Source organism: Pipra filicauda, unplaced genomic scaffold (genome assembly GCF_003945595.2).
Source record: "Pipra filicauda isolate LSUMZ 115617 unplaced genomic scaffold, ASM394559v2 scaffold168_size1973030_pilon, whole genome shotgun sequence".
NCBI lineage: Eukaryota > Metazoa > Chordata > Aves > Passeriformes > Pipridae > Pipra > Pipra filicauda.
Genome location: NW_024104195.1, coordinates 1,458,619 through 1,484,558, shown reverse-complemented (window position 1 = coordinate 1,484,558; position 25,940 = coordinate 1,458,619). Strand labels below are relative to the sequence as shown.

The window sequence follows — 25,940 nt, the reverse complement described above, 5'->3', positions numbered from 1 at the left end:
CAGGGTTTTTCTTAAGTTTGCCCACACATAAAGAAGAGATGCTGGTCCACTTGCTTCTGTCAGTAAACATCCTCATGGCAGGGCCCTGCTGCAGGTCTACAGGTGTAACTCAGTGTGAAGGCAAAACACCTAAACATCAGCCTTGGTTTCTAAACCTGCACTTCAGGAACTCAGCATGACAAGGAATCTTCATATTGAAGCAGAACCGGAAATGAAATACGTTGTCCTTCTGTTTGCCACTTCTCATATTGAATGTATGTGCTCTTTTTTGTCACAGAACCCACGGTGAGTGTTGTGCAGGGACCATTCAGCAGCAGAGGACATTTCAGCCAGGATCCTTATGATCTTCCAAAAAACAGCCATATTCCCTGTCATTATGACTTGCTACCAGTTCGAGACAGCCTCACATCCTCTACAAAGGGGGTCAGCACTGAATGACCCCAGAAGCTGGTTTGTAGAACAGTGGGACTCTCAAGGGGCAAATTGGCATGGTTGTGCTCCTTCCTCTAGTTTACCATCATATTTGGCTCCTAATCTGTCCAGCAAGTATTTGCTGTACATTAAACAGAATCTCAACACGAGGTTTGTATTGTGTATACAAGTGACAGATGGACAAATGCCACACTCTGGGGATCCTGATTATTTTTTCTCATGGCAGTAAATTTTATAGAAACGGGAATGCAACACATTTATACTGTAATATACTGGCTTAAAAATATTAGTTTGCAGATCAGTTTTGATAACATCCCATTTTAGTGACCTTAAATATAGACTTCATCTTTGTCATGTTTCAGACAGGACAGTGCAATTTACCAAATACCACTTTTTACGAGTGATCTGATTCATTAGTTATTCATTAGTAGAAGAAAAACTGCCTTGCCAAATTTTACCTTCCATTCTTATCTTTAGTCAAGACATTAAGAAACAAGATCTGATGGGGATAAGTAAGCACAATACTGCAGTTGTTTGAGAAATCCATCATCAGGCTTTTTTGTCCATTACTGGTGGTGGACATGGGTTGCTTGAATAGTTCTGGAGATAAAATAATTGCATACATCAGTATTATATGATGCTTCAAGATCTCTTAGTACTGCAGACCCCGCACTAGTCTTCAACAAATATTTTGCTACCATTTGTATATTGCAGTTCTGACCACTATTTCTGCCACACACAACTAATAATCCATAACATATCAGTAATTACTTCAAAAAATATGTAAAATAAATCAGTTTATTTTTGTCTCCATGGACTGATTATGTAAGGAGTGGACAAAGGTGATGACTTCTGTAAATCTTAACTGCAAGGAAGGGTTTACATTTTATAAACAGGTAGTAATAATGACTGTAATATAGAATAAAAATAGTGAAGTGTTCTGATTTTTTTTCTTAGAAATAACAAAGCAAACTCTGTGCATACTTGCTAAAAAGGCACCTTTTCTTTTTTATAGTTGATGTAGGGAAACACATGCTTAAGCTGGTCTTTTGCATTGCTAATAATGTGACACATGTATCTCCCATTCTTCATTAACTTCTGTCTCCATTTTTACTCTGTGTGTCTGTGTTTCTAGTGAACCAGCTTGTAACTGCAAAAATATTCTACTATGTGTACATTTATTTTGTATTTTTTGCCAAATGGCCTTTATTTTGTCCATTTAAGGGACCTCTGGGCAGAGGGAGAGAATTAAAGTAAGAATTCATGTCATACTGATGTCTATCAGGAGGTGATTACCTAATACATAACAGTTTAACCTAATTTGTTAATTGGGACAAAAAAATTATGGTGTTTTTGTTCAGAATGATAATAAGAATGCAGAAGAAAAGTAAAAAACAGTTCCTCGTTGAAGTTTAGCTTAGTCCGTTACTCATGTGGATGGAGACCATCTTTCCAGAAGAGCCTTTTTTCCCAATGAGGCTGTAACTCCTTCCTAAACAGTCTGCTCTCTGGCTTAGCACATGGATTGCCATGACATCTGGGCTGCAATACAATCTGACACAAAGAATTATCACAATTGTGACAGTACTGAAATATTCCTAAGAAACCCACAACCAGTTGCCTTTGGAATACTAAATGCCATAGAGGAATACCTGGAAGAAAAACTGACAAAACTTTCTCAATTTTTTTAAAAGGAACACCAGAGCTGAAATGGAAGTACAATTTCCTTTTATTTGTTGTCACTAAAGTGGTGAAAAATGAGGAAGCTACTGGCAAAGACATTGTAGCAGATGTGCCTAAGCCTGAGAATTTATATGCCTCTATGAAATGTCCCATAACATTCTTGGTTCTGGCTAGCCATGATAACTGGCTGTTTCGCAATTCCCTGGGCATTTCTTGTACATCCTTGGAATAAATTATTTTACTTTATTTTGCTAGTTAATGTTAACTAGAAGATTTCAGAAGCTGGTTACAATTTAATCCCTCTGTAAGACAAAGAAATGATTGGGTTTGTATGCATATAGATAATGTGTAGAGCTACTGGTATATACATTTTTTGTATTGTGTGAAACAGACTTTAAAATAAAACCTTTCTTTTCTAAAGCCATGAATAGAAAGTGCTGCCATTTAGCAATTGTGAGCTCACAAAAACCTGTTTTCTTGCTCTTTGTAAAATTTGGAGGCCACTAGGTAAATGAATCTTCATAATCTAAACAGTTCTTTTTAACATGGGAAAGTGAAGAGCTGAATAAATGGTATTTTTTTGAAAATCTCCAGTATGTCTCATATCCTCAAGTGATACATTCAGGCAAATATTCATGAAAATTTTGCCTATTGTGTATGTTCTAAATATATACATTACCAAGGTCTGCCTTTCTGTATGTGGGTACAACTCCTGCTGTGTAGTGAGCATAAGTAATGTCTGCATTTATCTGAGCTGGGTGTGCAATACATACAGGTAGAGTAAATGTCTTGTGAGTTTACTTCAGTGAGTGATCCTTGGTAGGTGCTCAAAAAACATTTCCTGGAGTACACTCTGCTCTCAACTTGAGACCCCCAAGCTCAATCTTCATGACTGTCAGAGAGTCCTTTTTGTAGATTCCACTCTGATCTTTACAGAATTTTAATATTTCTGGAATGTGCACACTTACATTGTGGAGAAAACTGAGTAAGTTGATGTAATAATTTTGCACACACTCAGAGAATTGGCTTCCACAGACAGGAAGGAAAAGAGACACTTTGTCTCTATATATTCACATCACAGTTGTGAGAAACAGCACTGAAAATTGAGATGGCTCTCCCCTTCCAACTTGTGATCATTTTAATAAAGTTCAAAATGCCGCATAAAGTTAATAGCTGTTTTTAAAGTAAGTAGCGAGTATAAACTTTAGATTTTAAATACTGTAGGCATATTAACTCAGGCCATTTAGAATATGAACCTCAAGGCTTTCTACTATATCAAAGATTTTTCATCACAACACACGGTCACACACAAAATTTGTCCTTATCTTGATCTACCCAGAGAACTTGCATTAACTCGAATTGGAGATGCACATGCAGATTACAGGGGAAAGAAGATTTCATTGTACTCATACTTCCTGCTGAGACAATCTGCAAAGTCAAGTTTGTATTGAAGTGAAGTTAGTATAAAATAAAGTCAAAAGTGGAAAATGTGTTATTTAAAATATACTGGATTTTCAAGTACTGTAACTATAATTTTTTATCAGATATGTGTCCAAATAATAATTCTTAGACCGAAGCTCCAAAGCCCAGAGTGAATACAGAGCTAATTTTGACAAAAAATGCTTTATATTAAAGACTGTATATATAGTATCTGAAATTACCGAAGACAAATGGGTGTTAATCAGTTAATCAGTTACTGTACAAAAAATTTTGTCATTTGATACACTCATACTAGTGTTAGAGCACTGAACCTAACACTTCTTTCTTCAGTTTTTTAGCCCACAAGACTTCACTTTGATATGACTGAACTGTAATATATTTTTAAAGAAAATCTATCGAGTATGCCTGGCTCTTCTTCTTAGTTGTAACCAAAAAAAAAGTGTTTTGTTTGAAAATATATATATTTTCCAAAGATGACTGATGTTCATCATTCTGCCCCTCACCACCATTTACTTCAACTTCACATACCTGTAGGTTAATACGATAACATTTCTAATGAAAGGTGGGAAATGCTTTGGAATTTTTTTTCCTTTGTTTTTCATCTGCTTATGATGGATCTTGAGTGGGAAATATAGAAAATGTCATTCTTGCTGTCATGGTTTGACCCCAGCTGGCAACTAAGTACCACACAGCCACTCACTCCTCCAGTGAGGAAACTCTGTGGATTGAAATAAGAAGTGTTTATTAACTGACACAAAATAAATTACTACTACTGCATAAATTACTACTACTAAAACTAATAATTGTACTGAAAAAGAGGGAGAAAAAAATAAATGCGGAGGGCACAGAAAGTGAGGAAGAAAAGTTTATTGAATGGAAAAAGACGGCTGCAAGAAGTTATGGCTGAGAACAGCGACGAATGAAGATATGATTTGAAGATATATAACATGATGCGGTTAAGACAGAGACTGTTATTAATTAGAATTGTTAATGCATGTTCGCTATTTGTTGTACCCCAGTTTTTATCAAATTTCATATTTTTCCCCTCAGAATTATGCCCTTTTTTCTATTGGTTCACATTTGCTGCACTGCAGATGTTTCTCTCATTGGTCCCTCCTGATCTCATGTTCCCTCCTTCCTTCCCTGGTTGGTTATCACCCCTGTCAATCCTATGCTCCTTCCTGTTTTCCAGAACCTTCCCACCTTACCCTATAAATAGAGCTAGACACCTTCAATAAAGGGAGATAGCCCCAAGCTGTATCACTCTGGTTGAACCCACGGGTTGTCGAGTCTTCTTTTTATGATGACTGCAGCAAATAACCAGGAGATAACAGTGATGTACAGTGTGGCTGCTCACCACAAAACACAGCAGTGTACCAGCTACTAAAAAGAAAATTATCTCTGTCCCAGCTAAAACCAGGACACTTGCCTGTGCTGGTCCACCAATTAATGCATTTTATTTTCCCTCTTTTAGAAAATAGTTTATCAAAGGCTTTGCAGAAAAATCAGCTGAACTTGTGTGATTACTGTCTGGTACTGTGGGAAATAATTCTGTAAACAGGACAATTCTTTCAAGCCTCTCTTGAATGCCTAAAGCTCTAATTTTGAGAAAGATGACAAGCTGAGTTGCCAAAAGCAAGGCATTTCCCCTTTTTAGTCAGATAATAGCCTTGGATTAAGCATTAAAAATAGTACACAAAGTACAAACACAGAGGGCTGTAATGTATTGTAACTTCTATTTTCTAACTCTGACGCCCCTATGAGGAATTCAAAACACAGGCTGCAAATGGTGTGAGAAATTGTTCTTTACTATCACAGGTTGATCAAGGAGGACAGATTTGACATTAAAAACTAATAGAAAAATAAAATGGTTTGGATGGGAAGGAGAGAGAGGAGAAGACCTGCGAGACTGAGACAGAGACCCCCCTGGGAGGAACCAGGGGGGTACAGAGAGCTAGAGAGCAGAGCATGAGGGAATTTGTCCCTCCCAGGTGTTGTCCAATGCACCTACCTGCCATGTATGCCTGATTTATTCAGTCAAAGAGGTCTAACTCTTCAGATTCAAAAAGCTACAATTCAGTATTGTAAAAGTGTATTTCTAGTTTCCAGGCTTTTCTGAGCAAATCTGAGAAATACAACTTCGTATTTCTTCACCACTATTGAAACAGAGGGCTCCATCATAAACAACTGACTTCTTTTACATTCAAACAGCCATCTTACTAGTGTAAGAGAAGAAAATAACAAGTGATCCTGATTACATACGGTAAATAATCATCAGTTATAAATTAATATTCTCAATAAAGAGTCATGTTTCCACTTAAAGAGAAGGGCTTAGACATTTCAAATCTATTGCAGATTATTACCAGAAAAAGAAGGAGAAGGATACTGGGGACTGGGGGTCTTCCTGACCACAGGAAACAACTAAACTCCCTGGTCTCTCACACAGAGAGCAGAGTCCTAGGCTGGCAGACTTAATCCCCTGGAAAGGGGAGACCCCCTGGCAATAGTGGGGAATGTTGATCAAATTATGGAGAGTGTACAAAAAGCTGCCTGCTTACAAATGATGCCATGACAGAGAGTTAACGCCATGACACAAATGCCCAGTGACGATGCCTGTGGACCCTGAGAGAATGACGCCCCTCATTAGAGGTCTCCCTGAATCCTTGAAACCCATGGGCATCCAGCTAAAGGGACAAATAGGAAGTCTTGCTGGTGGGGAAGAACTGTAGCCGCCTTAGAGGAAGTGGTAACCCCCAACCACAACCACAGTGAACATAAAACCTGGACTTGAGGGGAAGTGACACATTAATTAATTATGGAAGACAATACAGCCCAATTGTCCCTAGCAAAATTGGCTCCAAACTAATTCAGCACACAGAATGTAAAACACCTACATCCCCCATGGGACTCAGAAAAGTAACATTCTCCCTCAGGCAAGGAGGACGCATCCACACAAATGAAGAACACTGGAGAAAAAGAAACGCTCTTTGGATTTTAGACTTGCAAAAAGGAATCCCAAAAACCCTAATGGTCAGCAAATGCACGGATAAATCAGAGATATTAGTGGGTAGCTGAAAGAAGAACCCACAAAAGCTGTTGTCCCTGTTACAGTCCCACCTTTAGAGGCACCACAAAGGGGAGGAGGTGGGAAACCCCTTCCTTTGTCCTCAGTAGGAAAGCCGGGGGACAGAGAGTGTTTTTTTTCTGGCAGCTTACCAAAATCTCTAAAGGAGATTTACTAATAACCTGCCCTGTTGGTCCCCACAAAGTCCCTGTAACCTTTTAAATAGACATCGGAGCTCACATATCCACCCTCAAAGTTGAAGACACTTCTGCAGGTGGAATTGTTCCCTCACATGTTGTTGATGCATTTGGATACACCCAACCCTAAATAACAGTCAAGGTAAGATGCTGGTTACCGAGGGAGGAGAAAGTGATTGAAACCCTAACTGTTTTGTGGGAATTTCCTACTAATTTACTGGGGCTGGACCTCCTAATGGGAAGGTCTTAGATGCACAATAAAGAAGAAAATAAGAGCTTTTCGGAAGGAAACCCATCATTTGTTTTCTAGGCGCTGCCTCCCTGCTTCCTCCTTCCCTTGTAACCAATGTCAAACCTTACTCCTTACCCCTGGCAGCCAGAGAATAAATCACCCCAGTCACAGAATCAGATGTCCCACCTGGGATGGGTGGCCACACTGGCCAGACCATAAAAATAAAGGAGCACAGGAGCTCCATTTTGCCTTTTGTCTCAATATGATCTCTCTCCCTCTTGCTCCTTCTCTCCTCTTGCTCCCTCTGCTTTTCTTTCTTTGCTCTTTGATGCTCTGGGTGGCTTGGAGCTGCAGGGATTGGATTTCCGTCAAGTGTTGTGGAGTGACTGGATCTTGACTTAGTGTTGTGGATTAGTATGTGCTGGGTTGGTATTGTGGTGGAACTTTTTGTCTAGCTTGTGTAGTGCCCTTTTGAACTTTTGACAAGTTCCCTTATTTTCTCTCCTAAATTAATAAAAGTACCTCTTGGGAACAAGTCTGTGGCTTATTCTCTTCACACTGTCTTGAGATAATAAAGAACCCCATATATATATATATATTTTGAAGTAAAAGTCCTGGTTGAGCCCCTGAGCCTGCAGCTCCCAGGGCTAGAATGTTACAGGATTCCCAACCCTTCTTTGCAAATCAGCTTGGAGTCAGATCACCTGGCACAGAAAAAGGGCAAGGCCCAGTACAGTGCTTGGGGCTGAGGGCAGAGAGGTCAGAGGTCTCACTGGTGGCAGGTGCTCAGAGAGGCTTTGGGGACATGCTGGGTGTTCCAGTACCCTGCTCCTTCCCAGCTGGATCTGCTGAGCCCCCTGTCCTCTCACCAGGCCCTGTCTTCCACTCTTGTGTTCCCCCTGGCTCTGCTGCCCATCCAGCCCAGGCTGCAGCACCGTGACCAGACAAACGGATGCCTCAGGAAAGTCATCCCATAACAGAACCCTGAAAACAAGGGCTTTTTATTTGTTTTCCTTTGCTCTGAAAGCCAATAAACATTGTGACTGGCAACTATTAAAACAATGCAACGAATGCTTATAACTAATTTGTTTGAACGTGCTCCAGTCTAGAGAACACAAGATTCTATCTGTCACTAGAAGACCTTTCCAGGCATACACGGCACGAGTGTTCATTGCCTCTAGAGGCAGTTCACTCACAGCATCTCCCTGACAGAGAATTCCAGATAACTTCTTATAAATAAATATAGCTTGGAAAATAATGAATGGTTGGACACTTAAAACTCGTAAACCAGCTGGATTTAAGCACAGCAAAAAATTCTGACAGTATCTCAATGTGTGTTTCTCTAAGACTGTAGTGAATGTATAGATTTATTCTCCATCAGGATACAACTTCAAGGTATATCACAGGCTTTGGATTGTCGTGTTCTCAGTTGTTTTCTAAAGAGGCTTGAAACTGCTGTTAAGGGTGGGGGCACTTTTTTGTCACTGGAGTAACATGAAGTTTCTGAAATGTCAAGAAATAACGCTCGCTTAAATGCTTCAGTTTTTGATCCTCAAATTTTGATCCTCAAGCACTCTCAATTCGTGTTCCTCTAATGTTAAATTTCAATGTGAAATTCAAAAAAAGAAAAAAATCCTGGAGAAAATGCTTGAAATTCACACTATCCAAAGCTACTTGGCTTTGCTGAGTTTTCTGTAATATTTCACATACATTTGATGCAAGCATCTCTGTCATGCCTTACTTATCAGGCCTTAATTATTTTAAGTGAGACACACTTCAAATTCCCATAATTAGAAACCTAGAAAGGGGGCTTGGTGTCTTGTCAAGGCTGCAAGATTCAAGAGCACCATTTAATTCCCCCCCTCCCCCCTCCCCATAGCCAGGGAAGGAAGACAAAGGAGTTGTTTGTGTTGATGGTGCTGATGGTGCCCAGGTGGCAAGAAAGGCCGATGGCATCTGGCCTTTATGGGGAATAGTGCGGCAGCAGGACCAGGACCATCCACCTGTGCTGGGCACTGCTGAGGCACCTCCAATCCTGGGGGCAGTTCTGGGACTCCCAATTCAGGAGACACATTGAGGGGCTGGAGCATCTCCAGGGAAGGGAACAGAGAATAGGGAAGGGTCTGGAGCACCAGGAGTGGCTGAGGGAGCTGGGGTGGCTCAGCCTGGAGAAAAGGAGGCTAAGGGGGGACCTTCTTGCTCTCTGCAAGTCCCTGACAAGAGACTGTGGCCAGGTGGGGGTTGGACTCTGCTCCCATTGGACCCAGAGGGCAAAGCCTCAAACTGCGCCAGCAGAGATTTAGATTGGAAATCAGGAGGAATTTCTCAGAAAGGGTGATTAAATATTTGAATGGGCTGTCCAGGGAAGCGGTGGAGTCCCCGTCCCTAGAGGTCATTAAGGATTAAAGACTGGACGTCTTTAATCGGCTGTACCACTCAGAGCTGTGGTCTAGCTGACTGCTGTTCGATCACAGGTTGGACCAATGACATCAGAGCTTTCTTCCAACCTGATTCCATGGATTATGGAATTTTAACGGAGCTACACTTCAGATCCCCCTAAACAGAAATCCAGACAGTGTGCCTAACAGTTCTTCAACGCTGCGAGGTTTAACTGCACCGTGTAATTTCCTCTCCCCGCTCGCCCGCCCCTCCTCCTCACCGCCAGCGTGGCACTAACCTCGTCCCGCCCGCGCCGCCATTTGATGCGTGAGGAGCGAACCACGCAGTGGGCGCGGGAGGGGAGGAGCGAACTCCCCCGCGTGGGGCCGATGGACTCGTCGGCGCCGCGGGGCCGCTGCAGACGTGGCAGGGCGGGGTGGCGCGGGGCCTGCTGGGAGCTGTAGTCCCCGGCAGCGCCGGGGACCTTCCTTCATCCCTGAGACGGGAAAGGCCGCGAACGGACGGGCCGGAATAGAGGTGATTAAGGCTCGGTGAGGGCGTTTGCGGCGGCGGGAGGAGGTACCGCGTTGTGACCCGTCGAGGCCGCCGGCGGGGAGGAGCTGGCAGAGGGCTGGGCCAGGCGGTGCCGGGGTCCACGCCGGCTGCGGGAGGTGCGGGGTGTGTGGGGCTCCTTCCTCGTGTCCTGTCCTGGCTCGTCCTTCCAGCGGCTCCTGCGCTCCCCCTGCGGACACCGCTGTGCTCCGAGGAGAGGTGAGGGTCAGGGAGAGTTCCCGGCGGGATTGTCCCGGTGCCTCGCTGGGTCCCGTGTGTTGACCTGCCTCTGCCTCCCACCGAGCTTCCTCCGGGCTCTAGAGGTGTTTGGGACCTCAGGGCTCTGCTTTCAGCGAGGAATGGGAGCGTTGGTCCTGCTAAACCCCCTGTGGTTTCATCCCAAATTTGCTTGACTGGCAGTGGGAATCCTCGCCCTTGGGAATCTCTTAATGTCGTATAGAAGCGGCGCTTCAGGAGGTTTATTACTTCTTTCAGTGTCGCTGGAGGTATTATTTGCCCCTTTTTATGATTGTTTTTATTGTCAGATTAAAAAAAAAATATTTTTTTTTTTTGGGGGGGGGGAAACACCTCTGAAAGTGGTGGAGCTGTTGCATCCCATCCCATGATATCCATGTCCCGAATATGATAGCAGTGTGTGTGTGATTAGTGCAGATTGTTGGGATGTACAGGTGGCAGTTCCTTTGATGGCATTATTTGATGGTGTTATGTAGTTGTATGTGTAGATCAGTGGTTCTCCCACTGTGTTCATCAGTGGTCTGTGAGCTTTTTGATGCTTAAATATTTGGTAATGGGGGGTGGTGGTCTGGTGGAAACCCTGAGGGTTGGCACTGGCACAGAGAATGTGTGAAAAAAAATAATTCTAATTCCAATAATTCTGATAAGGTTAGGAAGCTTTTAGGCCTGCAAGAGTCATAAAGCAAGGCTAATCCTTACTGTCACACCGGGTGTTTCCAGCGGTCTTGGTCTGTGTTAGGTCAGGCACACTGGGTTCTGGCTGGTGAACAGACTTCTTTGCATTTGTTTTTGGGTTTTTTAAAGATGAAAAGGAAATGAAAGTGTTGTGATTAACATTATGCTATGAATATAGAATCATGGGATGGTTTGGATTGGAAGGGACCTTAAAGACCATCCAGTCCCATCCCCTGCCATGGGCAGGGACACCTTCCACTATCCGAGGTTGCCCCAGCCAGGCCTTGTACACTTCCAGGGATGGGGCAGCCACAGCTTCTTTGGGCAACCTGTGCCAGGGTCTCACCACCCTCACAGGGAAGAACTTTCTCCTAATATCTGATCTAAACCAACTTTCTTTCAGTTTGAATATTTTTCACTATCTGCTGATAAATACATCACATTCTGCATTGAACTGTGTTACAAAACAATATATAATCAATAAATTCCACAATATTTTTTCTTGTGATTTTCTAGCTCATGTCAAAGCTCTGAAGTGCCAGTGTTTACTTGGATGAAGCTCAATTTAACCACCCCCCAAAATAAAGAGTGCACAGCAGTGTTTACCTTCTGCAATCAGCTTCGTTATCAGCTGGAGAAAAGTTGACTTAGCTTCAGTTCTCTACTCTAAAGCATTAATCAGGAAAACTTATGTTACGTAGCACTGCTGAGACCAGCTCAGTTTCAAGCCAAGGGATGAACTCACACACAGGTGCATTGTGACATCAGTAAGAATCCAAATACTCAGAAAATATACAACAGGTATAGAGAATTCTGGGGATTTGGTTTGGGTTTTTTTAATTTGTTTTGTTGGTTTGGTTTTTTCCCCTCTGTTTAAGGCTTTGGACTTTGGAACAAGTCATTTTAACACAAGGTGATTAAACAGATGATCCCTCTCTGCCCTTCCTTTGGCTTTGGTGAGACTTTGTGTGCCCTCAGGGTTTGTCTGTGTTCTACAGATCAGATGCTGAAAGAAAGTTTGTCCCTGACTTTGTGCTCACCCTTTCTAAAGCAGAAAAAACAACCTGAGGGATTTTGCAGATGAAATTTAACATACAATCCAGCTCTGTTTTGGTTTGATTTTTTAAAAGACAGTTGTCGTTTTGTTTGATGTCAACTTCACTTTATCTCTGACAGCTGAAGATGTTTCTTCTGTTGTTTCGTGAGGAGTTTTTATTAGCAGAAGCACTTACTGAAATAGAGAAAAGGGTTAATTAAAGATGACTGAAAATACAACCTCATTATAAATTCTCAAGTATGGTTGATTTCTAGATACTGTGTTTTTATCCATGTGAAATTTGCTAATCTCCATTTGTAAGTAATCTTATCATTAGCTGTGAATTTCTATATTTTAGAGTAATAACCTGAAGAATGCTTTTGAAGTGGTTATGTCATTAAGATTATTGCAAAACATTAGCACAAATGTAATTACTTCCTATTAAACTAAAGTGAAAAGATGAATAATTTGCCAGTTAAGCCTTTTAGTCTCTAAATCAAATTATTTCATTCTTGCTTTTTAACACGAGCCCTGTCAAGATTTTCAATCAGAGCTTTACTGTCATTTTCTGTTGAGTGCACAAACACCTTGCATTTCAGAATTAGGTTAATGGCTGAAATATGGTTTTAGGTTAATGCATGAGGTTCAGCTGGTGAAAATCAGTAAAAGTAGTTACCAGTCAACTAGGGATAGTGACGTGGGTTTATTTTCTTTGTGTTATGTGGGAGTTTAACATCATCTCTATAATGTCTTCATTAGTACTGAAAAGGTTACTTTTTTAACCAAATAATTGATGAAAGCCTAACAAAATTCATGCTTCTACTTCTTAAAGGGGCTATTTTAAGGATGACTGGGAATATGGGTTTTCTGTATTTCTCTTTTCCATATCCCTTCTTTTTTACTGCCATGTAACCATAACATAAGATTTTCTCCTACCAAAACATGGTGAGATGGTTAAATTTGTGAAATCAATTTATCATCACAAATCACTAGATGGCAGTACTGATGTTATTTTCACCTAATTCCGCGTGCTTCACTTTGCCTGTCTCGGGATTTCTCCTTTATAGGCTGGCAAGGAGGCACAAAAGTCACTTCCTTCAGAAGTTAGGCTGACTTTTCCTGTTTTCAGGTCCTAATTGTTGAAAATCATGTGTTTATGGCTTGGGTTATGAAGAATTATTGCTATTACTTCTGGTTTTTTCCCGAAATCACTAAAAGACAGTTACAGTTACACCTGTTTTCTTCTTTGATTTTGCATATTCCCATGTCTTGTCTTGTCGGTTTTTTTTTAATTATTTACCTTTTTTCATGCAGCACATGCAAACTACAACTGACTTAAGTTGAGAAATCAGTATACAAAAAGCTGTTATTTGTGCAGGCTTATTAGTCAAGGCTTAATTTAAGTCAGTTCCATTGTAATTGTATTTTAGCAACTGACATGATTTCTGCACATTTGGGATTACTGATTCTGTTCTTCACCTTTCTCATTGCTAAACTAATTGTGAAAAGCAACTACAGAGTAATTTACCTTTCTGCTAATTCCTGATTTTTCAGATGTGACTCAGCCGACTTCTCGTGGGTTGCCCCTTCTCTCTCACCCTTGCCCAACTAGTGTAATAACTTTCTGAAGCTTTACAACATCGTTGCACAGAGCTGATCTGTGCAACTTTTTCAGTCATTCTACATGGCCACAGAATTTATTTTAAGTGGGAAGCACCTCTCAGCAGTTTTTAATCATGGCATTAGGTGTAATCAAGCAGCAGATTAAAAGAGCCTTGATAAAACATTCCTAGGTTTTGGTCAGTGATTCTTTTAATTGCACAGTGGATAATTCTTCCTTGCTTCGTAGTGTCTGATTGGAAGAAGAATGACTTCAAAAATACCTCTGTGTGCAGGAATGTAAACTTCTGTAGATTGATTAAAATAAAGAATCTTAATACTTCAAGTTCTTCTGCTTGGTGAAGTTTAATGAAAGACTTTGCTATTCCTTTCTAAGGGGTGGTGAGATGTACTCATTCTGCAAGGACAGTCTATTCCCCACCAAACAATTATTGACCCTTTTATCCCATCTGAAAAAAAGATGTTAAATGAATTAGAGATCCTCACAACCTAAAATCCGTCTGTCATAAGAGTTTTCTTGGAATGCTACACATAAGCCATGTTTACTTTCTTCCTGAGGCTGGTCTCAAGCTTTTAATCTTAAATCACTTAATGCAAATTACACTAGTTTATCAGAGGGACTGTAGTTTCTCCTGTGTGATTTTGATGCTTTCATTTGTTTTTTAAACTCTTTGTGCACCTGTCAAGACTGACATTGACATCCTCCTTTCTGGATTTCTCAATATGGTAATAACAGTAACTTTTCCTCCGTATTAGATTAGGAGTTGTATATACATTTAAAACAACAGTGAGGTATTGAGGGACTTTTTGTTTTGTTTTGGTTTGGTTTTTTTTAAGAGAGGAAAACCCCTGTATTTTTGTAAGTGGAGTTCTGATTTAATGGATGTGGTGGAAAATGTTTTAAGCCTGTCTATTTTTCATATATATAATTCCTTTATATAGGATTTTTATTTCATTAAAACTTCCTTAAAAACTGCTGCCTCAGGGAGTGGTGCAAATCATCACTGTCTAGTTTACCAGACTGTTGAGGAAGCAGGGTTTTTGGTAAACTACCTCTGCACTGAAGAACAAAAATCACCCGGTGTTCATGAAAATCTTAATTTTGCATCTCTCCTTTTCTTCTGAGGCCTTGTACTTTAATTTAGGATTGTTAAATAAGGCATATAGCTCTACTTTTCTAGAAATAATGTATTCTAAAGATTTACCCAGCTGTGTTAAAAGGTACTTCCAATGTAAACTGGCCTTCACAATAAAACCCAAAGCTTTCAATTAACTTTCACTTCTAATAACATCACCAGGGAAGTGTGGTATTTGGATTTTACAGGAATAGTCTGTACTGGAAAACTTGTTCAGTATAAATTAATTTCGCTGTAATTTTATTCATGCTGGAAGTAAAAGGTCCTGATTTGGGTTACTACAGCTCAACAATGCAGCAAAATACTACCCCATAGTTAAGTTTTTCTTGGGATATGGGTTTTGTGATATGTAATTACTTTTGTGTTTTTACTCTTTTAAGTTGAAAGCAGTAGCTGGGCATGCACAGTAAGGTTTTTAGAAAGAGGCCTGGAGTTCGAGGTATTATCACAGTCCTAAAAATAAAGGGAAGATACAGGAGAAATGAGACATGATGGATAATTTTGTCCTTGAGATAAGTAAATTTTTTTCCCAGACTTAGTATTTGAGCTACTTGCTTAGTTCATGGATGTAAATAACTGTGTTGTGGCCTTTGCCTTCTAATTTAAAATTTTTCCCCTTGTTTCTTAAGATACTTTTGTTTTTTCCCTCACAGCTTTGTATAGCTGAAGGAAAATGATGGAAGAGAGTGGAATAGAGACAACTCCACCTGGCACGCCCCCACCAAGCTCAGCAGGGGCTGCTACTGCTGCAGCACCTGTCTCATTAGGTACAAAAACATTTATTCATGTCTTTTGAAGCACTACAGTTAATCCAAAACCATTGCAATTAGCATAATTACAGTTCTCTTCTCCAGGCTACTTGGAAGAATTTAAGTTGTTTTTTAATCATGGAAGTGTGCTCCTTCTCTTACGTACATCTGACACACAGAATATTTTAAACATTTTCTAATTCTTGAAACTATTTTATGAAGTCACTTGTGTTTTTTTAAGGATGCAGGGCCAGGGAAATAATACCTTCCACTACAGTGCGCAGTTAGATGAGCAGCATAGTAGGGAGTTAAAAACAAAACAGATTTACAGTCCTGTAGAGGATGGTGGTAAACCTTGGATTTTAGTATTCATAGACTCCTAGACTGGTTTGGATTAGGAAGGACCTTAAAAGTCATCTTGGAATGGGTAAGGACACTTTCTACCAGACTAGGTTGCTCCAAGCCCCATCCAACCTGGCCTTGAACACTTACAGGGATGGGGCAGTCACAGCTTCTCTGGGCAACCTGTGCCAGGGCCTCACCACCCTCACAGGGAAGAATCTCTTCCTAATATCTGATCTAAACCTGCCCTCATTCAGTTTATAGTCATCAGCCTTGGCCCTATCCCTACATGCCCATGTCAAAAATCCTTCTCCAGTCTCCTTTAGGTTCTGGAAGGTGCTATAAGGTCTCCCTTATTGTGGCTTGTAGTCAAAGCATTTTATCTGATTTTGCAAGATTCTGAACACCATATTTGAATACCAGATACTTAATTTTTTGGCACATTTGGTATTGAGTCAGACTGGTGCAGTGGATCCGAGGGGGTGTGCAAGGCAATTTACTGGGGCATGGGAAGGAAACACTAGAACTGTTCCCTCTTTTCCTATCACTGTCTGCCCATGTAAAAAGTCACTCTCCCTCTTTCTTAGAAGCCCTCCCTCAAGTACTGAAAGGCTCCTATAAAGTCTCCCCAGAGCCTTCTCTTTTCCAGGCTGAACATCTACAGCTCTCTCAGACTGTCTCTTTAGGAGACTAAAATGGATTTGTCAGCAAGCACTTTTGGAAGATGCATAGAAAACATTGGTGAAGACTTAAAGGAACAAGTATAGAACAAATTACATTGGGGGCTTGCTGTACAGTTTCATGGAAGTCTGGATGTTCCTAGTGTGTCTAAGTTCTGTTTCAAAATATACAAATAATGTATTGTCAAACGCTGTAGGAGGAATATGCTGAGAAAATCTGCCCTCAACAATAGGACGGCGATAATAAAAACAATGTTTTTATTTAAACTGTGGAATTGTAACCTCTGATGGAGAAGTTGCTTTTAACTGGGATAAAAATGGGTTCTGGAATAAGGTTGCAGAGATACCATCACACATGAAACATATTCACTGCCTCCATTCCTAGGGAAGCCGTTGCAGCAAAGAAACTGGAGCCAGAAGTGCAAAAAATGTTACAGGATGTCACCAATGTTGTTAATTTTATAGAAATGGCCTTTAAGTAGTAGATTTTTTTACAGTATTTTGTAATGAGATGGGGGGTGACCATGAAATACTTTTTTCGTATTGCACAATTTGCTGGTCACCATTGGCAAGGTGTTGTAGAAGAGTTGTTAAACTCAATGTTGACATGAACTTTTTTTTTTTTACAAAAAGAAGAGTGTCCCAGATTTGCTGATGCTTTCTGTGATGACAAGGGGCTTTCAACAGTGTGCTGCCTAGCAGATATTTAAAAAAAAAAAAAATGCACTCATAATTTGTCCTTTCAAGGTAAAGGTGGCATTCTAACAAGAAGTGCTACAGGAGCTACTTTTGTAAGAAAGTCGTGCTTTTGAGAAAGCACTTTGAAAACTGATATTTGGAAATGTTCCCATCATTATACATTCCTGTTGCCAAAACCAGTCCAAGTGTTCCATAAAAACTGTCAGATCTGTACACTTAAACTTGGAATGAGAAGATGTAAAAATTATTGAGGTTTCTTCAGTGGCACTGCTCACTCTAAAAAGCTGCTATCAATAATTGTATTATATAGCACATTAATAATTATTAATTTATTATTATATTGAAAGTATATTAATAAAAGAATTTTGAGTGGAAGCAGAAGAGTCTTTGTACTGTTAAAATTTTTTCATTCATCTTTATCTCATCCTTTTTACATTTTTGTTGTGTATGTTTTGTAACATATATAACATACTAGTGCAGTGGTACATGTAAATAATTTATAAATAAATAAATTTACATGGGGAAGTGCTCAAAATTTTTTTACCGATAGGTGTTTGTGGTAAAGTTTGGAAACCACAGTGATTTGCTGATTGTGATTGATGTTTAAGCTGAGACCAGTAAGCTGCTTAAGCTGATCCAACATCTTACTGCTATCAAAAATGGTAATTTCTGGTTTTCTGCCTTAGTTTATTCTTGAAGATGAGAGTGTCCTGCATTGTTGATAAGCAGTCACTCAGAAAGAACAGTACTAGCTAGAAAATTGGGGCAGATTTCAGCTGGTCTAAGTTCAGTAGTCAAATGTTGACTTATCTTTTTAAGCTTGTGACAAATAGGGTCATGCAAGAAAAAGGGATGTCTTACAAAGATTTTGTCACCAAAGGTTGAGTGCAATTGGTGGTGTGTGAAAAGTCAAGCAAGACTAAAATTAGCTTTGAAGGGGGAAGAAAACCAGACCAGGTCAAAATTTACTTGTGAAGGAACTGAAGGCTTAGCATTTCTAAAATTACTTTTTTTCTCTTTTTTCCCCAGCTTTGTCCAGTCCCCTTTCTACACCAAGCATGTCCTCTTCTCCTACATATTCACCATCCTTGCCAGCTGGATTGTCTCCAATTCCTCCTCCTCCTCCTCCTCCTCCTCCTCCTCCTCCTCCTCTGATGACTTCAGCTTCTCTCCCACCTGTGCCTTTTGCAACGATTTCTTCTCTTGCACCGTCTCAAAGTCCTGCCCTACCTCTTGCTTCCCCTTTAGCCTTTAGTACCCCCATGTCCCAGTTCTCTGCTCCTCCTGCCGTCAAGTTTACTGCTAGCTCTGGTCTTCCTGCACCTCCCACTGGTCCCCCCATTTCAGGTTTTTCCATGTCCTCAACCTATGATATCACCAGGGGTCATGCTGGTCGAGCACCGCAGAGCCCACTGATGCCTTCATTTTCTGCAACTCCAGTCACAGGTAACTCTCCGTTTATATGATTTCCTGTTTGTGAGACAGGATGAGTGGTCTCCTGGGTGGCTTTTTTTACACCACTCTGCTACTTCAACTTCTTTATAATTATAGGTACACTTAATTAGCATAGTTGCACTCAGGAGAAGGGATAATAGCCTTTAAAATAGTCATGGTCCAGGACAGCGAGTCCATTTTAGTGGTGTTCTGGTAGTGTTCAGGTTCACAGAAAAATCTTTAAAAACTTTATTTTTTGTTAACTTGCACAGGAAAGCCTTGCTGAACATACATAGCTTTTGTCTAACTCAGAGAACCACCTTCACCTATTTTATTTCCCCAGAATGGTATATCTCAGGCTGTAGTTTCATAATTTTCAGGGTTTTGTTCTCAAAATCTATCTACAACAAGCTGTACATCGCATGACAGCAGTCTTTTTTGTTGTTTCCAGTCACTAAATTGCATTAGGACAGCTGAAAACACATACCTTCCATGAAAACAGTTGCTGTTGTTGCTGAACTGATGTCATTTTAAGCTAGTGGAGTGGAATGGAAACTTGACTCTCAGCTGCATTTGGGCCAGGCTTTTAGTGTTATTGGTGATACCTCTTTTAAGTAGTCCGTATTAGGAAAATGTCTAAAAAGAGCTATCAGTTGTGCAGTGTAAAATAAAAATAACTCTTGATTAAGGCTAGGTTGGAAAATCAGTTGAAAATGGGCAAAGGCTCATGCTTTATTTTTCTACTCTTTAGTTTCTTTTGTTTTCCTTTGAAATATGTAAACCTTTCTCCTTTTTCTACTGGTACTAATTTCCACCACCCAGTGTTAGAAAATTTCCTACTTCTCTTATTGTGTGAGAACATTCCTATCTCTTTGTTTAGAGAGTAACACCTATTGCTCTCTTTGCTCTACGGAGGGTTTATTTTGAAAATTTGAAAAGGATTAAAGGAACAACTTTTAAATTAACCTGATAAGAAAAAAAAATCATTATTTAACTTTGTACGTAATGTACAGCAGTCTCAGTTCTTTTAGAAGATATCGTTGAAGTAGTTTTTAACAAGCAGAATTGTTCTGAGACCTTCAAGAAGTGAAGTGAATCAGCCCAGTATTCTTCTCTTCTTCCTGCAGTTTTCCTGTCAAACTGCACGTTGCTACAATATAACAAATTAACTGCAGTAAAATAAGTGAACACTTGTATTTTATTTGTCCCTCTTAGGAGGTGTTTTGGCTGATCCCATCACTCAACAAGCAACTTTCTCATCATCTTTGTCTCCTGGGGTTGGCTCTGCAATCACTTTTCCTGAGGAGCATGAAGACCCCAGAGTATCTACTGCCCATGGTGGAGCACCTGCTGGAGGGCTGTGGGGGTTTATAAAGGTATGGGAGTTTGTCTGTTACCTTCATGAGGAATTACCATTTTTTACTGACTATAATAAGATGTATCTTATTTTTTAAATACTCGTTGCTACAAATCCTGTTTATTTTCCAGTCTCATGTGCAAGGTGACTGTTTTTAATAGTGGTGTTTGCTGAAACTATGCTTTTGCTCTTCCTCTGTATAGAAGAGAAGGGGTTAGACAAATGCAGGTGTTCTAGGTTAATTTTAGTCCTGTGATAGGAACATACCTATCAGGTTCTGTCACATGTTCTTAAGTCAGATGAAGTTTTAGAACCTCTGAAAGACCTGAAAAGTAACTTTTACTTCACAGTGACTGAATGCAGAAGAAGATGGTCTGGTTACCTCACCTGAACGCTTTGCATATCACATTTATAATTTCCTAATTAACTGAGTTTGATTTCTATGGGATGCAAACCATGCTTGTTCTGTAACAAGTAAGATATTCTGTAACAGGTCTTTTTTCAAAGAAAGACAAACTGTGTATTTTCTCAATCACAAAGAAGTGTCTAAGATACTTTGTAAGATTATTCTGCCAGAAGGCATGGAATATATAGTGCAGAACAGATTCTCCTTGTGGTGCAATCTAATCAGACAGACAAAATAAGCAGCGACATCCTCTAGTAGAATATCATTAGCCTGTAACCTGTTTGGAGCTGTAACAGATGCTACATATAAGTAGCATCATGAAGATTGTGGGGAAAAAAACTATCCTCAAGAGCAACACCATTTTCTGTACTGTCTCATACTAAATGTGAAAGAATCAAGTTTAATGTCCCAGCAGGGTTGCAGAGTTTTCAAGGGAGTTGCAAGCCCTTTTGAACATGAAAAGCTGGGAGGAAAAGTTGTGTGTGACATGGCAAACTGAGCCCTCCCCTACTATTGAATTACACAGTGATACAGTCTTGAAGAGCAAGATTAATTCCCCATCAGTACAGCAAGAGCAGAGTTGTTATGCTGCCCTTTTCAAGGAGAGATGTCTTCTTATGATCATAAAAACACATCTTCTTTCATCCTTTAAATATCAATGTCCTCCTTTCAGTCATTACATTCATCTTAATATTTGCAGTTTTCCAGAAGGGAATATTTTACTTGTGACATGATTCTGTAGCCCTTTTTAGAGTACCAGAGCTTTCAATTGCAAATCAGTTGGAAAACCAGTCTCTTCCACATTGGTGTTATCTACTGTTGCTACTAGGATCCAGAAGGTGTCCTGTTTGTATTTATGGAGAAGGTCAGTATTATTGACTTCAATAATGAAGCCCAGATTGTGGTTGAAGTATGAAGCGTTCCATGTGCTTTGCGTGTTCAGTGACCTCTTCTTGAGAATTTCCCAGGTGAACGAGGAAAGAATGAAGAATTGTTAACTACACTGAAAGCACCAAGTTCTTGATATATGTAAGGACACCTCAGTCTGTGTTTTTTAAAGGTCAGACAGAATATGGGACTTAAACTGGTAGTTATTACAGAAATGCATCTGGAATTCCCTACTGAAGAGCTTAGACAATAGCTACAGCAGTTATCTTTAATTCTGTTCTTGAAATAGTTTGAAATACCCTTTTTCCCTTGGTATTCTTAAGAAATCATACACTGTTCTTCCAGATTTCCTTCAAGCTAGATAATACCCCAAACTATGACAATAATCTAAAATTGACAAGTTAATGATCTAGAATCAAATGAGATTGTGTCAGTTCCAAGATTGATTTCTACCTAATGTATCAGACACAAAGTTGCATACTATTGCAGTCATTGCACCTGACACCTTGCAGGTTTGACTGTTTGAGCAATGAAGGCACCCAGGACCTGAATTTTCAACTTTTATTTTGTGCGCTGCTTACATGGAAGATCCTCCATTTGAGCAATCTGGGTTTATGTTGCCTTAGAATTGACTGATAGGAATTTCAAGTTTAACTGCATTGTAGTTCACAGTATGGTGGTAAATTCATGTTTTACATTGGTATAAAAGTGTGGATTATTTCTCCCTGTTTGTGCTTGGCAGATGAACACATTAAGGCATCTTCCATAGGTAGAAGCTGCTCAGGAACCATCTCTGTAATGACTTTGTGTTAGTTAGGCAGCCAGGCTGCTAATTGGAGAAGCACTGCTTGGCTTTGCAAGATAATGGGGCTGTTTCTGCATTAATGCAGAAGATAATATTTAAACTTCCTGGTGTAACTGAAAAGCTGTGTAGTGTTTGTGCTGAGTTATGACATACAACAAGCCATTAAAAAGTGTAATGGTTAGAAACATACAAAGCAGCTTAGTATTTTTTATTTCTTTCTTTTTAACTGTAACATTCTGAATTTCTTGAAGGGAGGGAAAGAAAACAGAAGATAATATGGAAATGTATTTGCTTAAATTTAGGGTGTAGCTGAGAATCCCATGGTGAAGTCTGTTCTTGATAAAACCAAACATTCAGTGGAGACCATGATCACAACACTGGATCCTGGCATGGTTCCCTATATCAGTAAGTGTTTATGACAAACCATTGGATGTTGCATATAAATGCCAGAGAAGTCAATATAATAGCATACTACTTTTATACTTGAAATGTAGAAGTATTTCAATTACATCTTGAAAATTAACAGGAAGGATAAGCACTGTGGTATTCACCATTTTTATTTTACTGGATTCCATTGCATGTCACATACAAGCTGACCTGAGATTCCTACTTTGTTGAAATGGAGAAGCAAAATGCATAATTTGTACAGGGTGATGGTGTGGTTTCGTTTTTTTGGCCTGGCTTTTTTCTCCTAGCAGTGTGATAAGCAGTCCTCCTCCTTAGGTGTACCAGTACTGCCCTTGGTCTGCATATAAATGAAGCTGGTCAGGACACTGCCAAGACTGAGAAGAAACCATTAAAATGATTTTTGTTTTTTTAATTTTGTTTTTCTGAGACTTTTTTTTTTCAACTGGACCTGTTCTGACCCAGTAACTACGTTGCTGCAGTGCAAAGCTACAGTGCAAAGCTACAGTAAATGTTGATTATATACAGTTTGGCAAACTGTATTTAAGCTTTATGTTGCAGTCATGACTGTCCCTTTGTAATATGTCAGTATCCTGTGTAGTTTGACACAGTATGTATTGACAGATCAACTTTATTTAGAGGATGAATTATTTCTAATAAAATGCTTTGCTTGTAAGATTCAGGTCTAGTAAGCTAATTCAGTAGTTATCTCAAAGTTCTCTAAAGTCCTGTTGGAAGGAAAAGCATCTGTATACATCTTGGACAACTTGGACATTTATGTGCTGCATTGTTTTTGTAGTTGCAGTTGTGGAAATAGGGCAGAGATTCATATGTACTTCCTTGTAAAAATGTATTCTGGCATCAACAAAAACCATGTGCCCAACAACAAATGGCCTCGCTTCTCTCTGGTCTCTCTCCATTACTGCAGTGCCCAAGAAATGTGATCTTCCTCATGCCAAAACCTGACATTACCAAAGCTTCTGGATGAGGTGGTTGAAATTATTTTTTTTCATCTAAGCAAATAGTATTTCTGTAGTCTCTTTCTTGAAAAGAGCTGAACTGTTTTCATTGGCACATTGTGAAGATGTCATCTGAGTCATGCACCTGGAATAGACAATTTCTGTCTACCTAGGAAATGGTCACCCTGTAAGCATAAACATCAATGCTTTTATAACAAAAGATGTCAGGGAATCTTAAATTGAGTGTGTAAATGTTATTTCAGTTTATAATACACAGTGAAATTTCACAGTCAAGTGTCAGAGCTTAACTTGATGTGACAATTCTGTCCCTGATTTTACCAGGGTATACCCTAGTTCTTATATTTGAGATTTTAGTATTTCTGTATTTCCTAGTGTGTGGCAGATGTTATCACAAATGTTTTCATTTAATGCATGTAATATCCTTGTTTCTCTTTTGTAGTAGTATCTGTGATGAACAAAGATATGCTTTTGCTATTTGATGATCCTTAATACAAAAGGACATATTCTGTATTCTCCATCTAAACATGGGGCACAGTTACTGTTCTTAGCGTTGTTATGCAGTAATTTACTAGATCTGTTATGGATTAGTTTTTAGCTTCATTAGAAGCTCTTTAACAGTATTTCTGTTCCTGGGCGCTCAAACAAGGCTAACTTCAGTAAATACCTGCAGTCAATTTTAAGCACTTGTTTAATTATATTAAATTCATTTGTATCCAGAAAGAATCCATGAAAAAATATACTCTCAATTATTTTTTAATCCAGTAGTTAACCAGTGTTTAAAACAATTGCCCGAAGTTCAGTGATGTGTACGTTCAATTCCATTCAGTAAAGCAATTGATAAATAAAGTTAAAAAATTACCCCTAAAAACCCCAAATAGTATGTTTTACTACTGTTCTGGCATATCTCTGGTGATTCTTCATAAAAATAAGACGATTCCTGTAGCTGAGATCTGCTGTGTAATATGAGCAAAAGAGTAGATTGTTCTTTTCTTTGAAATTTAAGCTTCGGGTTTACCATTATCACTGGGGGAACTTTTGCTGTGATAGACAGATGTGAGGTATGATTGAGCTCATCAGTCTTTTGTAGTAGTTTATGATTTCTTTTAATTCATGAATTGCTTTGTTTTATTCTAAAAAAGCTTAGTGAAAACTCCTGCTTCTTTATGGAGATACCCCCCACTGGAAAACACTCAGAACTGTATGCAAGTTTTTGGTTCTATAGATATTTAGCATCAAAAAACAGGATAAAGCATTAGGGAGGAAAACAAGTTTACACTCCAAGGGCGACTAAAAAGTAATGTGAGCCTTTTTTTTAAAAATGATGTAATTTGACAGCTGTTCACTGGATTTTATGTTCTTGATCCCTTTCATAAGGAAGAGTTTGTGTGTGACACCAGCATTCCTTACTGCTTCCCAGAACACCAACACGTCCTTAGAAATGGATGTCAGTTTTCCTAAAGCTCTATAAATTGTCATCTTATATGGGTGCTCTGGTTTCTTTCAGGTGCTGAACAACCATCAGTTCCTGTTGTTTCTCTTTCATCCATGCTTCACTTACCTATTCATCTAACTTTTACTTCCTAGCTTAAGTTACTTCTGTTTCATAAAATAACTATTGTACAGTGCATGAGAAAGAGGAGAGCAGCTGAAAAATACTGTTGAGATGGAGAATGTATTTGAACTGTCTAATAATGGGAATGAGGAAAAATACATGCACATGTGTATTTTACAGATTACAAAATTATTTTACAGGAACTGGGGGAGAACTGGACATAGTGGTCACTTCTAATAAAGAGGTAAAAGTGGCAGCAGTTCGGGATGCCTTTCAAGAAGTCTTTGGAATGGCTGTTGTTACTGGAGAGGCTGCACAATCTAACATTGCCCCCCAACCTGTGGGCTATGCTGCAGGTTTAAGGGTAAGTTGATATGTAACAGTACCCAAGTACCACCAACACAGAGATTCACCCAGAAGAATCTCATTTTCCATGAAGTGGAAGTCAGTTTGGGGGATAGGTAAACATTTTCTTTTGAGTTTGTTTTTTTTTTTTTTGGTGTGTTTGGTTGGTTGGTTTGTTGTTATTTTTTGGGGGGTGAGGCTTTTGTTTGGTTTGGTTTAGGATTTTTTCCCATTTGAATCATCAGACCAGTTTAGAGCTGCTTGTTGAAAGATTTTTTTGAGTTTTTTTGCAAACACATTCACAGCAAGTTAAGATTATTTATGTCAGTTTTCTTATACTGTCATTGATTGCCATCGCATCTTGTGTACATTGTGATATTACTGTAGTTTGAAAGTACATCAGGCATTTTTGGATAGTCTGTGACTAGCAAATCATGTTGGGAATACTAGAAATTAAAAGAGATTCTTTGAGACTGAATTGCCTCCCTGATAATTCTGTAGATGAAAGATTGTTTGATTAACACTTGTCAGAGATCATCGCAAACAGATCTATGTTCTGTTTGAAAAGTAATTCACTGTGCAGCCTTGCAGACTGCT

The 25,940-nt window shown here is 39.4% G+C and overlaps 2 protein-coding genes and 1 long non-coding RNA gene across 6 annotated transcripts in view; 2 read left to right on the top strand and 1 right to left on the bottom strand.

Annotated features, from left to right (window-relative positions):
• Window positions 1-2,702, top strand: part of MEGF10 (multiple EGF like domains 10) — an 86,211-nt gene extending 83,509 nt beyond the window's left edge. Inside the window, exon 25 of the mRNA XM_027712538.2 lies at window positions 278-2,702. Within this exon, the coding sequence (XP_027568339.1) occupies window positions 278-438 (161 nt within the window). The 3' untranslated portion in view covers window positions 439-2,702. The remainder of the gene's footprint in view (window positions 1-277) is intronic.
• On the bottom strand, window positions 1,212-7,993 carry LOC120322907. The gene is made up of 2 exons (XR_005562864.1): window positions 4,084-7,993; window positions 1,212-1,986 (listed from the first exon to the last, which is right to left on the bottom strand). It is a non-coding gene; the product is annotated as an uncharacterized LOC120322907 (long non-coding RNA).
• The window catches only part of PRRC1 (proline rich coiled-coil 1), a 32,702-nt gene continuing 12,314 nt past the window's right edge, over window positions 5,553-25,940 (top strand). The window contains exons 1-6 of one of the 4 annotated variants that reach the window (XM_039379455.1): window positions 5,553-5,818; window positions 15,355-15,468; window positions 18,201-18,617; window positions 19,821-19,981; window positions 22,364-22,466; window positions 25,199-25,362. In XM_039379455.1, coding sequence (XP_039235389.1) covers window positions 15,375-15,468; window positions 18,201-18,617; window positions 19,821-19,981; window positions 22,364-22,466; window positions 25,199-25,362 — 939 coding nt within the window. In that variant the 5' untranslated portion in view covers window positions 5,553-5,818; window positions 15,355-15,374. Of the gene's footprint in view, window positions 5,819-9,656; window positions 9,965-9,984; window positions 10,199-11,537; window positions 11,711-15,354; window positions 15,469-18,200; window positions 18,618-19,820; window positions 19,982-22,363; window positions 22,467-25,198; window positions 25,363-25,940 lie in introns of those variants that run through there. The other 3 variants (XM_027712531.2, XM_027712533.2, XM_039379456.1) reach the window with 3 other exon arrangements.